Source organism: Malaya genurostris, chromosome 2 (assembly GCF_030247185.1).
Source record: "Malaya genurostris strain Urasoe2022 chromosome 2, Malgen_1.1, whole genome shotgun sequence".
Taxonomy (NCBI): domain Eukaryota; kingdom Metazoa; phylum Arthropoda; class Insecta; order Diptera; family Culicidae; genus Malaya; species Malaya genurostris.
Window position 1 is genome coordinate 30,417,541 of NC_080571.1, and position 13,902 is coordinate 30,431,442.

Below are 13,902 nucleotides of genomic sequence, written 5' to 3' on the forward strand. Positions count from 1 at the left end.
TAGTAAAGTAAGACGTATTCACGTCAAAATATGAAATCTTTTCCTCGTGCCTGATTTATGTGTCGTTCACGAATTTTTAAATAACGATGTCATTCCAAACATGTTCCTGATTAAGTTGATGGATGAAATCGAACGGAAAGCATATAAAAAAGGCTAATAATATACTCTCCCTAGGGCAGTACCCTGCCACATTTTTTTATCCATTTAATTAATTATTAATGAACCAATTGAATTATTTCGCACCATCAAACAGTTCGATCTGATAGAAACCTGTTTCCCGTAAAATAGAAAAAAACACTCAATGAACGGATAAGATTACCATCAAATATTCACCTGAAAAAAACACTTTTCTGGAAGCGCTTGGTGGTTTTCCTTCGCATCCAGCTACCAAGCGTTTCCAGTGAAGAAACCTTTTTTTTTTTTCAAAGTTACAACTACAGAAACGTTCATTCTTCAGCAGGGAATAAAACAATTTTCACTCGAACTCCTTTCCCTGCAAAACACCCACCAACCCACTTTTCCGTTGCGTGCGTAGCGCATTCGTTTGTGACAGGTTGCCAAATTTGCGCTATCAGCACTTCATCATTCGCACGATCGTAGCAAGCCCTGCTGCTCATGTCGAACACGCTGTTTCAACCGTTTTTTGTCACGCACCGACCGAGTAAATTATCGAAAAACGCAATAAAAAAAGGACCATGAACGAAAATGCCGAAACCGCCCCGCGAGGACAAGCTCATCGAATCAAGGAAATTATTTTTTCTCCCCGCCGGACATTCCATATCAAATAATTACTTGAAAGAAAACACTTCCTGTTCTGGTCAAAGGGCCAAGATTAATTACAGCAGATTCGGTCACAACGAACGGACAAGCCCCGTCGGCTGCTATTAGGCAGGATACATTAGGACAGGTCCGACCGTAGGCGCGCAGCTGTCCTGAAAGCTCCTTTCGTCCGTCGTCGAATGTGAAACGCATTGAAAGCTTCTGTGCGTGGGCCAACGCAACCGCTGTTACACAGCCTACTGCTACCCAAAAGTAAAAAAAAAACACGGCACTCATAACTCACGCATTAAACTAACTGCCAGTAAAAGCACTCACTCCATGCGAAGAGTGTTCCGAAATTGATGCCCTAAAGAGAGTCGGCATGGAAACGGGATCACGGGAGCGTGCTGAATATAGGTTTCGGGATCATCGAGAATTTGCTAGTGTGGAACAACAGGGAAAATTCGGCGACGGTGGGGTGTAAACGGGGATCTTATGTACCTAAAAAAGTCCTGTGGAAACAACGGGATGCTTTCCCGTACTCCGGACGGATTGTGGATCGGTAAATAAGCGATGTTACTTTGTAATAGTCAACAACACAGCTATCACTGTCGCCTTCCTGGTTGTGTGTTGGTGTAACCTATTTACTGGGCCATACTGGCGCGTTGGTGTGTTCTCTCTGTAGTAAGAGCGAACAGAACAGGAAACGGGAACAGCCTAAGCCCAAGAACGAACGATTGAACCGTTCAAAACTGTGGTAGTCGGTGTGATTTCGTGTGATCGATTTTCCGCCATTTACATTCCCGGCCGGTTTCCACTTGTCCGCTGTTCGTAGTACATTCCGGGAACACAATCGGCCACCGCACTAGCGAGGCCAAATTCGGCAAACGCTGGATTAGAAAGAAGCGTTTTGTTTGGCTTCACTCCGGGTTGCAGGCGGGAAAAACGGCTTGTTTATTTAGCGAGCGAAAAACGGAAGAAAGAAGAAAAAAAAGCACACGCTAGAATGATTAAGGATTGTTTTTTTTTTGCTCCCGATAGGGGAATGCTTTCGCATTCCGTGGTTCCCGGTACCGTGTGGCAGCGCCATTTCATAAATCATCATTCTTTATTCCTGTCGCCTGTGGCGGTTCCGGCGGTCCGAAGTAGCAGGCAAACTGGGCAAAACCCACCGACAAGGGCAATACTTTTAACATTCGCAGTTCTTGTCAATGAAATTTAGGATCGGCCGGGTTGGCATAACAATTTGATACTTCCGGCTTTCGTGGTGGCCTTGCCCGGCTAAGTGAGGTCATTTTGGCTATGCTAAAACCCGCTGAAACTGGAGTCCGATCCTGGAATGTTGTTAGGATAGGTTTTTTATAGGTGATTATTGGTGCGGAGAATAGTGATTTTTTATGTTAGTGCTTACCCTAATTTGATTAACTACTACCCAACTTTAAGTAATTGTTTTCGTGAGTGTTGCTTATTCGGTTTTACTTTAAACTCATGTTGGTCGTAATACCTAAATGATTCTAATGTAACCGATCCTAATCAAAATTCAAGTAAAGTCGATTTTTTACCGTGAACTTAGTTTCAGAATTTAGTTCCATACTTTAGGCCTGGAATTCAATTCTAGCATTCGGATCTGGAATTCAGTTTCAGAATTTGAACACATCAATTCAGGACCTTGGAACAAACTGCTGGATTTGAATTGTGAACCTGAATTTTGGAACTGAATTCTGAACTTAGATTTTGAAATTGAACGTTCAAATTAACCCGGACTCTGGAAATTATTTTGAAATTGAAATTCAGAACTGAATTCTGAGCTTGAATTCTAGCGATGGTTATTAGAACTGAATTTCAGACCTGGATTCAATATCTGGAATCCAGGTCCAAAATTCAATTCCCAGTAATCAGCTTTTGAAACTAAGTACTTGAGTTCAGATTCATAAATTCGAACTTGAATTCGGGATCCTTGAACGGAATGCTGGACCTGAACTCTTCATTTGAATTTTGGAACTGAATTCTAGACCAGATTTTTCGTCATGGCTTCTGCAAATAAGTTCCGGACCTGGATTCTAGAACTTGATTTCGTAACTAAATTCTGAGCCTGGTTTCTTGAACTGAATTCTGCACCTGGAATCCAGATGCAGAATTCAATTTCAGACACTCAATTTAATTTCAGATCTAGAGTTCAATTCCAGCATTCAGTTCTTGAATAAAGGTCCGGAATTTGGATCCAGAAATATCTTGAATTCAGCATCCTGGAACAGAATGCTGGACTAGAATTTGGAACTTAAGTTTTGGAACTGAATTCTTAACCTGGATTCTAGACCTGAAGATTGGAATTGAATTCTGGAATTGACTTGAATACTGGAAATCAGTTTTAAAATTGAATTTCGGAACTGAATTCTGAACCATGCCTGCTGTAACTAAATTTCAGACCTGGATTCTGGAATTGAAATGCGACAGTAAATTCTGAACCTGGATTCTAGAGCTGAATTGAGTCGGAATCCTCCATTTTACAATTTGCACGAATCGAAGATGAGGACTTTTACATTCAACGGAAGTCGAGCCGTAAGACTATTTATTTGTATGAAAGTTTGTAAAAACCAGTCACGTCATCTCTGAGAAAAGTTAGTACATATATTTTAAAGTTGAATGAAAAAGTAGTATTCTTCGATTCGTGCAAATTGTAAAGTGCAGGATTCCGATAAATTATTAAACTGGAATCCAGGTTGAGAATTCAATTTTTGGTCTAGAATTTAATTCAAGCATTCACTTCTTGAATTCAGTTCCAGAATTCATATCCATAGTTTTGAATCCGGGATCTGAATCTGGAGACTGAATTTTTGAACTGAATTTTGAAACTGAATTATGAACCTGGACTCTGGAACTGAAAGTTGAAATTTTATTCTGGAATTAACCTGGATTCTGGGAATTAATTGTGAAATTAAATTTCGGAATTGAATTCTGCGCCACAACTCATGGCTTCTGGAACTGAATTTCGGATCTGGATTCTAGAACTATATTTTGGAAGTAATTTCCGAATCTGGATGCTTGAACTGAGATCTACACCTGGAATCTACGTCCGTCCAGAATTCTATGCTTATAATCAGTTCGAGTATTCAGTTCTAGAATCCTGATCCAGAATCTAGGGCCATAATGTAGGTCAAGAATTCTGGTTGTGGTGCAGAATCCATCTATGGATTTGACTTAAACCTCCCATATTAAACGTTCAGGTCGACAACCTGGTCTTGAACCTACCGGCTCCAGGCCTACTACATGAAATGCGAAATCCCGGGCCTAACAAAGAAAAAAACTGTTTTATTTTTCGGTAAAATCTCCATCTAGAGCGACCTACATTTAGCCCATCTGTCCTCCAACATTTTGATGCCCTATGAAAAAAAAAAGATTTGCCTTCCGTTTCTGCAATGACTTTAGCATTCGACGAAAATAGCTTTCCCTGAAGAAATCTTTTCAGATTTGGAAATAGATAATAGTCGCTGGGGGCCAGGTCTGGAGAATATGGGGGATGGTGGACCACTCCGTGCCGCAAATCATACAATTTCACCGTTTCTTTTGATGAAAACTAGCACTCGTCTAGTCACGATCAGCTGTTATTCAAACAATAGTGGATAGATTGTCATGAAATTTGGTATTAGGCCAATTCTCAACAAAAATATACGCAGTTCAAAACTATTCACGTATTTTCTGTGATAGTCGCGGACTTTTCATTCCATGTAGTATACCGTAGCGAAAACCGGATTTCGGGTATTCGAACCCGAATCGGTCCGGATTCATATAAAGAAAACGCATGAACTTTTCGAGTTCGGGTAGGGTGCAGGCAAAGGCTTTTCTTTTTCTGTTTAAAAAAAAGCTCGATTCGGATTCGGGTTAAAAAATGTGCATATATAGATTATCAAGCTTCGGGTGTTTGAATTCGAATCATTTCCCTAAAAAAAACCTGATTATTTTGGTTAGGGACAGCATCGGACTCGAGTCGGGCGAGAATTTTTAATTTGAAACGGGTACGGATCGAGTTCAAGTTTGATAATTTGCATTTAGAGATGGTTTTTGAGTATTTGAAGCCAAACTCCGACCCGTAAACGAATTGACTGGTTCGGGTCTGGTTCGAGTTGAGTAAAATCAGGTTCCAGTCGTGCATGAGTAAAGATTTTTATTTTCAATCATGTACGGATGTAGGAAAAACATTTTTGAGAGTTAATATCGGGTACGGGTAGCCATTTTTATTTATTTATTTCTATCGGATACAGGTCGGGTTCGGGTCTAAGAATTTGCATATAAAGGTGGGCGAGTTTCGGGTATTTGAACCGAAGGATGTGAATTTTTGAAAAAAAACAATCGGATTCGGGTTGGTACAGATAAAAGTTTGCATTTCCAATAGGGTACAGCTGAAGTCCACAAAACCAAAAAAAATGTTCGGCTTTGGGTCGGGAAGGTAATTTTTAATCAAGTCGAGTTCGGGTCTGAAAATTCGTATATAGAAATGGTATTTTTACGCAACAGGCTCGAATTTCGATGAAAAAAAGCAATCGGGTCTGTACAAATAAATATTTTTATTTTCAATCGGGTACGGGTCGGGTTAAAGTTTAGGAAAGAAAAAAAATTCGGTTTCGGGTCGAGAACAATTTCGGTTCAAATTTTTTTACCAAGTACGGGTCGAGTTCGGGTCAGAGAATTTGTGTATGGAAATGGTCGAGTTTCAGGGTATTTGAACCCGAATCGTGATGCAAAAATGATCCCGACAAAGTTGGGCTCAGGTTCGAGTTTTAAAAACAAAACATTTTCTTTTCGGTTTCAGTCCACAAAACCAAAAAAAAAATGTTCGGCTTCGGGTAGGGATTTTAATTTTTAACCAAGTCGAGTTCGGGTTTGCAAATTTGTATATAGAAACGGTATTTTGAAGCAACGGGCTCGATTTTCGATGAAAAAATCAATCGGGTCTGTAAAGATTTTTATTTTCCATCGGGTACGGGTCGGGTTAAATTTAAGAAAAAAAAAGTGTCGGCTTCGGGTCAAGACAAATTCGGTTTAAAATATTTTACCAAGTACGGGTCGAGTTCAGGTCAGAAAATTTGTATATAGAAATGTTCGAGTTTCAGGGTATTTGAACCCGCATCAGTTGGGCTCAGGTTCGAGTTTAAAAATCAAAACATTTTCTTTTCGGTTTCAGGTCGAGAACTGGTAATCATTTTTATTTTCGATAGTGTTCGGGTTTAAGAATCTTCAAATGGAAATGTCGGTTTTTGGGTACTCGAACTTGTTCGGGTTTAGAAAAAAAAATCGGGTTTGGAGCGAGCGCGGGTGAAGATTTCTTCCTTGACTGACTACGAGTCGCTTTTAGCTTCGGTTCGAGTCAGCTTCGAGTTATAAAAAAATATATATTTCGGTTTCGGGTCGGGCACAAATAAAGTTTCAATATTCATTCGGTTGTGGATCGGATTCGAGCTTAGAAAAATCATCGGTTTCGGATCGGGTACGGGTAATCATTTAATAATCATCATTTATTTTACTAACAAATTCGTTTACGACTCAGACTTTAGACAGGCTCTGAAAAAAAAGTTATTTTCGGTTTCGGACAATGATTTTTCTTCAACCGTTTCGGGTCAGCTTCGAGTTGAAAACAAAATATTTCGGATTCGACTCGAACATAGACACAGTTTCAATATTTATTCGGGTATGGCTCGGGTTCGGGCTTAGAAAAAAAACGATTCTAAATTCACCTGATTTAAAATTTTAGACTTTGAATCGGGGAGAGATGAATATTATTTTTAAAACGAGTACGAGGCAGACTCGAGTTAAAAAATATATATTTCGGGTACGGATCGAGCGTAGAAAAAATTTTCAAAATTATTCCGTTATGGGTCGGATTCGGGCTTAGAAAAAAAAACGATTCTAAATTCACCTGATTTAAAATTTTAGACTTTGAATCGGGGAGAGATGAATATTATTTTTAAAACGAGTACGAGGCAGACTCGAGTTAAAAAATATATATTTCGGGTACGGATCGAGCGTAGAAAAAATTTTCAAAATTATTCCGTTATGGGTCGGATTCGGGCTTAGAAAAAAAAACGAGTTCGGATCGGGTACGGGTAATCATTTAATAATCGTTATTCAATAATAATTAATCAGGTACGATTTAAAATCGGTTTTGAAAAATAAAACAAATTTTCGGTTTCGACTAAGGAAATAAAACACGACAAATTTGAATCAGGTTCGAGATTTTAAGAAAAATTTCGGTTTCGGGTCGGGAACAGGTCATTATTTTTACTTTTTTTACCATGTTCGAATTTAAGAATCTTCATACAGGTCGAATGTCGATATTCGGGTACTTCGGGTTGGGATCGGGCACGAGTAATGATTTTTCTTGGACCGAATTCGTGTTGAAAAACAAAAATTTTTTAGTTTTAATATTCAATCGGGTAAAGCTCGCGTTCGGGTTTAGAACCACTTATCCATTTTTATTTATATATTATTTAATTATTCATATTACCAACCAGGTACAATTAAAACTCGGACTTAGAAAAAAAATCGTTTTCGGTTTCGGGTATTAGGGATGTTTATTTTTTGCCGTCTATGAGTTTAAGAACCTTCAAATAGAGATGGTCGATTTATACCGTTTTCGTTTATTGATCAGAGCAGCCCGAAAGCTGACCCAGAGTCGCCCAAACAACGTTTGATATGTTTGTTTTAGCAACCTGAGGTCGCTCTAGATCGGACTCCAATCGCGTAGTTTCGCTCTGAAAATTTTCTCGGGTCGCACCACGCATCCAGCCGAGTTTGTTTGTTTTTTTTTTTCTTTTTTTCATGAGTTGTTGTTTAGGGCGCGTACCACGTGTTCGTTTTACTCGGAGTCAGAGTAGCCCGCGTCTAGGTTCAAAAACGAAAACTATATTAGTGTATTCGAATCCGAAATCAAACCTGACGAAGTCGGGTCAAGTTCGAGTTTATAAAACAAAAAATCCTGTTAGAAACGGGCACGAATAAAAATGTTTTCCTTTGATCGGGTACGGGTCGGATTCGGGTTCATAATATACCAGATTTAGAATTTTCGGTTTCGAGTCGGGTGCAGATGAAAATTTTAATTTTTCAACTGAGTACGGGTCGAATTTGAAAAAAAAAATATTTCGGGTGCGGATCGAGCATAGATAAAATTTTCAAATTTAATGGGGCATGAGTCGGGTTCGGACTTAATCGGGTTCGATTCAGACTCCAGTTTGAAAAAAAAAGACAAATTTTTTTGTTTTGATTATAGAGGTTTTAACCATAATGTCATTCGCCTCTTCGAGCCAGAAAAACTTTCTGACCCTATGTGCGGGGTTGAGAATCGAACCCAGGTGGGTTGCGTGAAAGGCATCGACTAACCCATCACGCTATACCCGTCCCCAAGACAAATTGTTTTCGGTAACGAATGTTGATTATCAACGTGTACTTGTCGGGTTCTGGTTTAAGAATCTTCTATTTTCGAGCACTTGAACCTGAATCACGACCCGACAAACGGTCAAGCTCGAAATATGCACGAGAGTCTGCTTAGATTTATCTTGATTAGGAACCAACACCGAACATTGTTTGTCTTGATTTTGTAGTTTGTATAATAGCTGAGGAAATTACACCAATATCCCAAATGTATGCAATTATATCTTTGTACATACTTGCGATACGGATTTCGATATTTAAGCTTCTCTTTGCCAAGCTTGTGTTCAAGTTTTGTATGCAAGCAGTTATTTTTATAGCGTTAAGTTTCTCTATCATTCTGCGATTTCGGTTGGAGCGTAAACTTTTTCTCATTCTCAATCGAGTTCATCTTATATAAATTAGAAATTAATTTTAAGTACTCAAAATTTACGCTGGGGTTGTTGTAAATTGCTCAGACGATACGACATAACCGTCGTCTATGGCAGAAAAATCCGGTATGCCGGAGATTTTTAGCAAACAAAATAGGACATTGATCGCTACTAATCAAAATTTCAATCATATATAATTGAAAATACGTGGTTTGATACATTCAAATAGAAACTTAGAAATATTTTCAATCAAATGATGATACTATTCATAATTGATACAAAATAGATTGACCTGTAAGTGTTTAAAACCTTACCACATTTCGACGTGTATTTTTCCATGAGTTTCTGTTTTGCACCCCTATATAGAAAATAAAGATGTGTTCCTCATCAAAAAACTGCTGCATCGACTGGATTGTCGTCAAAATACAACACATTGTTTGCAACTTGACAAACCCAGTCCAGTACTTGATTTTGTGAGCCTCAAAGGAAAAAATAATCGCTTGAACTCCTCCAGGCATTATTCCTTAGGCAGTTTTAAGTCCATCGTTTTACTGGCAAAAAACACTTGGTTTCGATTCAGCAGCTGCAAATTTCTTGCCAGATCAACAGCTTTCCATTTGCAATAATAAAATAATATATTAAAACCATAAATATAGAATTCTGTTTTATATGAGCTAGACTACGTTGCAACTAATTTAATAATTCGAACTGCTTGTTTGAGATTGTGTGTGTGTCAACCGTTGAAACCTTGAACAGATTCTGAAATTCAACTTCGAAGCGAGAAATACGTGACAATCTCTGAAAACCGTATCTTTCACAGCAAGTACGTGCTTCAAAAAATTCTCATAATCATAGAACCCCCTTCCAGGGCTCATTTCGATTCCCGAAAGACTCCTCCAGTTCGACCCGGACATTAGGAAATGTCAAATTGATGTTAAACATTGCCCTCACGGCTCTTTCTGACATGCAAATAAACGCTGTTGAGCCTATCTAACTAAATTACGGAGCAATTACTCTCACTTTCTACGGCAAAAAAAAATAAAATTCGGGAACTTGCAGTAACTGTTCGTAGCATCGCAAGCACAGAAGAAGATGAAGAAGAAAAAAAAGTTCCTCTTCTCCTCAGAATAGAAAAAAAACGTTCGAATCTTTCTTCCTCGCGGGCACTCTAATCATCGCCATCTCCGGTTCTCATCGTTTCCCTTCCGCTAAACATTATCAGCAACAGCAGCAGCAACACAACCATCGAGGCCATCTGGCAATCCTCCCTGACACTCCCGTTGACCATTTTCGGCTGGAGCATAATCATAACAAGGGAACCGAACCGGTCCCCGTTCCAGTGCACACTACACTACTGGTCCGGATAAACTAGGTCAATCGATACTCGTACGCTTTCCCTGTGGTGGTCGTCGTCGTCGTCGTCGTGGAAAACGGTTCGTTCCCTGGCGTTAACTTCCCTTGAAAATATTATACTCCCTGCCCCGCCACCTGCCACTCACTCGCCGCTCCGTTGTACTACGCGGCAAACACGGGCCAACATTCGCACACTACAATCTGTGGCACCCGGAAGTGCCGCTTGAATCACTCTCTAGGGTGGATTCATCCCCGTTCAACCTCCACAGTTGTTAGTTAGTGTTCGCGTTTGTGTTGGTTTCGAAGCATCATCGCACGGAGGATGGCCACCCCGAAGCAATTGCGCGGTAGGGAAAATGCCGGTCTTCCTGGTTCTTCTTCCTGGTGGTGGTGTTGGTGGTGGTGAAAACAGAGGAAATTTTTCGGGCACTATCTCCCTATTTTGGAGCTTCTCGACAACAAAAGGGCGGCGGAGAGTAGCGAAGAAGAAGAGAGGGAGAGTAAGGCAGTATCATTCGAACGGCCGGCACTCGGCACTCGGCACTGCAGGAATATGTGTCAGGTCAAACTCCACCAACGCTACTCGGCCAAAGTGGTGCCAAGTGGGGCAAGGGATGAGCGAGCACCCATTCTGTCCTGTGATGTGAGCTGCTCCAGATTCTACTGTTGGCGTTACTTGCTTGATCCAGGACTCGGAATGTGTTTACATGGGAAGGGAGTAAAAAACATGGGAAGAATGCTTATATACTGAATGGGGAACCTTGCAAGGAAAGGGAAGTAGTCGTGGACCGAGCGGAGGGGAGCGTTCCATTCAGATGAGGGAACGGGAGCAAACCGACACTCATACATTGTGAGCTCGCGCGTCAACACAGAGTATGTAACACGGATAAAATAGGTCAGAAATTGCGCTGCTACCGCCGTGTGCCTCGCGCTGTGTCAGAGAGCCCAAGCAAATGCGATTGTTCCACCGCGGGTCGTGTTGCGTTGTTAACTAGGTCCTGGCGTGTTTTGTTCTCGGTTCCTGTCGGACGGCCACAGCGAAAACGGTCGCCATGATGATCCGATCACTGGTTGCCAGTGAGGTACCACGGGTCACGTCCAGTCCGCGGTCATTCGTGGCCCGTCGGACCATGGTCTTCAAGCCGAAGGTTCGCGCAAAGCCAGCCACCTGTTAATGTTACCAACATCAACATCAACATCAAAATATGACCTAATTAGACACTAACCGTTTCCTATCACCTTTTCAGGCAAGCCAACCAATCTACAAATGCACCTGGAAGGGCTGTGGAGTCATCTACACATCTTGTTCTGAGGTTACCGCTCACGTACGGAACGCACATCTTGGGTGAGTCATCCCGGTAACCCATATCCGGTGTCAGCCAGTGTTTAATGGCCATGGTTTTTTTCTCTCTCTCTCCTGTTTGTAGCCCGGACGCGGCCAGCGACGACGAGGATTTCTACTTTACCGAGATCGAGGATGAGAGTGACAGTGGCCAATCTGCACCCCATCCGCCATCGCCACCGACTCTGAGCCACCGCGATATGGCTCGATCACCGTACGAAGATCCGGAGTACCAACGCCAGTTCGTTGGTAACTACCGGCAACAGCAGCAGCAGCAGCAGCAACAACAACAGCAGCAACATCATCACCAGCTGCATCACCAACAGCACCACCAACACCAACTGAATGCTGCCATCAAACCCCCACTGCCACTGCAGCAGCCGCTGCACCATCAAGCGTTGAACAACAACAACAATAACAACAGTAGCAGCAGCAACAACAACAACAATAACAACAGCGCTGTCATCGGCCAGGGAAGCAGCAACAATGGGAGCACCGGCAGCAGCAGCAGCAGCAATAGCAGTAGTAATGGCAGCGGCGCCGTACATCCGCACAGTAACACTTCGCCGCTGATACATCACAACTACACCTGGTCGCAGGTTAGTCCGGTGAGTGACACACAATTTTTTTTCGATTTCGTTATTAATCTGGAATTAGAAAAATCCTCCCGGAAAGTACGCCTATTTCACTGGCAAACGGTTTGTTTTCGGTCGTGGAGAACTAAGCAGGCGCGGACCAGCGATTAAAAGCGCGTTTCGAAAACAAAAGCTTACAACGAAACGTCATTTCGAGTCGTGGTTTTCGAACGCGATTGCGTTATTTAGTGAAGTTTCCCCTTTGTTGAGGTGGAGCTTGAAATTACGCTCGGAATGTTTGTACTTTTTTTGGTTAGGATTTGCATCACGCAAATGAAGTGTTGTGTTTTCCGCATGCGAACGGCATTCCTACGACCGGAAACTATTCAGTGAAGAACAACCAAAAAGTTTGAATGTAAAAGTGAGCAATTGAGATTAATAATATGTGCAAGTTGGAGGCAATACAAGTTAATCTTCCGGAAACCTTCGGTTTCTGCAGGGAAAAGTTTATCTAGACGTCTTATTGAGGATCAAATGTAAACCAAGTTTACTAGTGTTGGTAGTTTGTGTATTAGGTTTTTTACCGTCACTGCTAACCTCAATCGGATGAACACTTTTTGACAGTCCAGCAGTGCTGTTAGTAAACAGAAATTTCTTTTGTTTGTTTATTGACAAATTGGATCAGACCATTTACAATCCGTATTGCCTAAATAAAGTTTTAAAAGATTTGTTCACGATTGAATAAGGTTCGTTTTTGATATTTATTAAATAAAAGTGACTAGTTGCAAAGTGTAAAGATGATTCTTTTAGATGTGCTCTTCGATTTTTGTTTAAGTTTGTTTGTAAACAGTACCGCTGAACTGTCAAGGATGAATACTTGTTCATTTGTGTCGTCACGATAAAAAAATGTTGTTAAGCCTGACTTTTTGGATAAAATATCAGTTTTGATTAATTTTTCCCCAATGTTTGATGAAAAATTACTTACAATTTCTGAATGTAGATTTTAATTCCCCAATAAAAAAGGTTGGCTGCATTGCTTCAATGAATTTGTATTAGATCGCGCTACACAAAATAAACACAAAACTAAATATTTTCTGCGTTGAAAACCAATTTTCCGGAAAAAATAAATAGGATAACGGCTCCCTATTCCATCTGAGCTCCTATTTCCATCTCATCCCGTCACCTCATTACTTTGAACATGAATAATGTTTTACAACCTACCTGAACCAAACTGTGAAATGTTTTAAAATGACTATAAAAGCTATTGTCACACTTTCCCATTGTAAGAAATGGTTTTAAATTCTTCGGTGATCGTTTTTACATTTAAAATAAACTCACTTTTCAATTTAGGACACATTTTCGTTCCAAGATTTACAGTTCGTCATGTTTCTGATTATTTACTAATCGATTCGTCTCAAAACATGATCACTATTTCACACAGTTACACTACCATTGAATGCTGAATGACTTCATAATTAGTAATGTTCACTTGCTACTTGTTTAATTAACGATTTAATACTTCAAAAACTACCCGACAAACAATAAAAGTCTTCAAAAATAAGAGATGAAAGTTTTTCACTTAGTTCACTTGATTGCGCTTTGTTTTCATCTCATTTTGTTTCGCAAGATTGCCAAGATTTCTCATAATTTTACAAAACAAAAATTGTTTTTCTTCCTCAAATTATCATCAAAAAGTATGTTTTTGGTATCCGTGACATTGGTTTAATTATATTATTGATATTAATATTTCAATAAAACTGTTTCGGCTTCGAATATTACCAGAAATAGCTTGTTAAACACTATTGAAATAACCATTGTGGCAAATCTAGTAGTACTGGTTTAATTCCGCTATATTTCAACATAACGCTGTGAAGTGTGTGTGTTTCATCGGCTGTTCACAGAGATCCCAAATATTTTCATAGAAAGTATGTATTACTTTGCATAGAAAGTCTATATCTGCTCCACCTGTTTTCACTAATAAGATGGTGTTAATCATAATCAATTATCTGCATAAAATATTTCCACTTTAACATGTGATTTGTCCGTTGATTAATAAACTTTTAAAGAATCACTGCAATCAAAT

The 13,902-nt window shown here is 40.1% G+C and overlaps 1 protein-coding gene across 1 annotated transcript in view; it reads left to right on the forward strand.

Moving 5' to 3' along the window:
• The window catches only part of LOC131428108 (zinc finger protein 395), a 262,424-nt gene that overhangs the window by 222,079 nt on the left and 26,443 nt on the right, over positions 1–13,902 (forward strand). The window contains exons 5-6 of the mRNA XM_058591776.1: positions 11,150–11,247; positions 11,330–11,852. Coding sequence (XP_058447759.1) covers positions 11,150–11,247; positions 11,330–11,852 — 621 coding nt within the window. The remainder of the gene's footprint in view (positions 1–11,149; positions 11,248–11,329; positions 11,853–13,902) is intronic.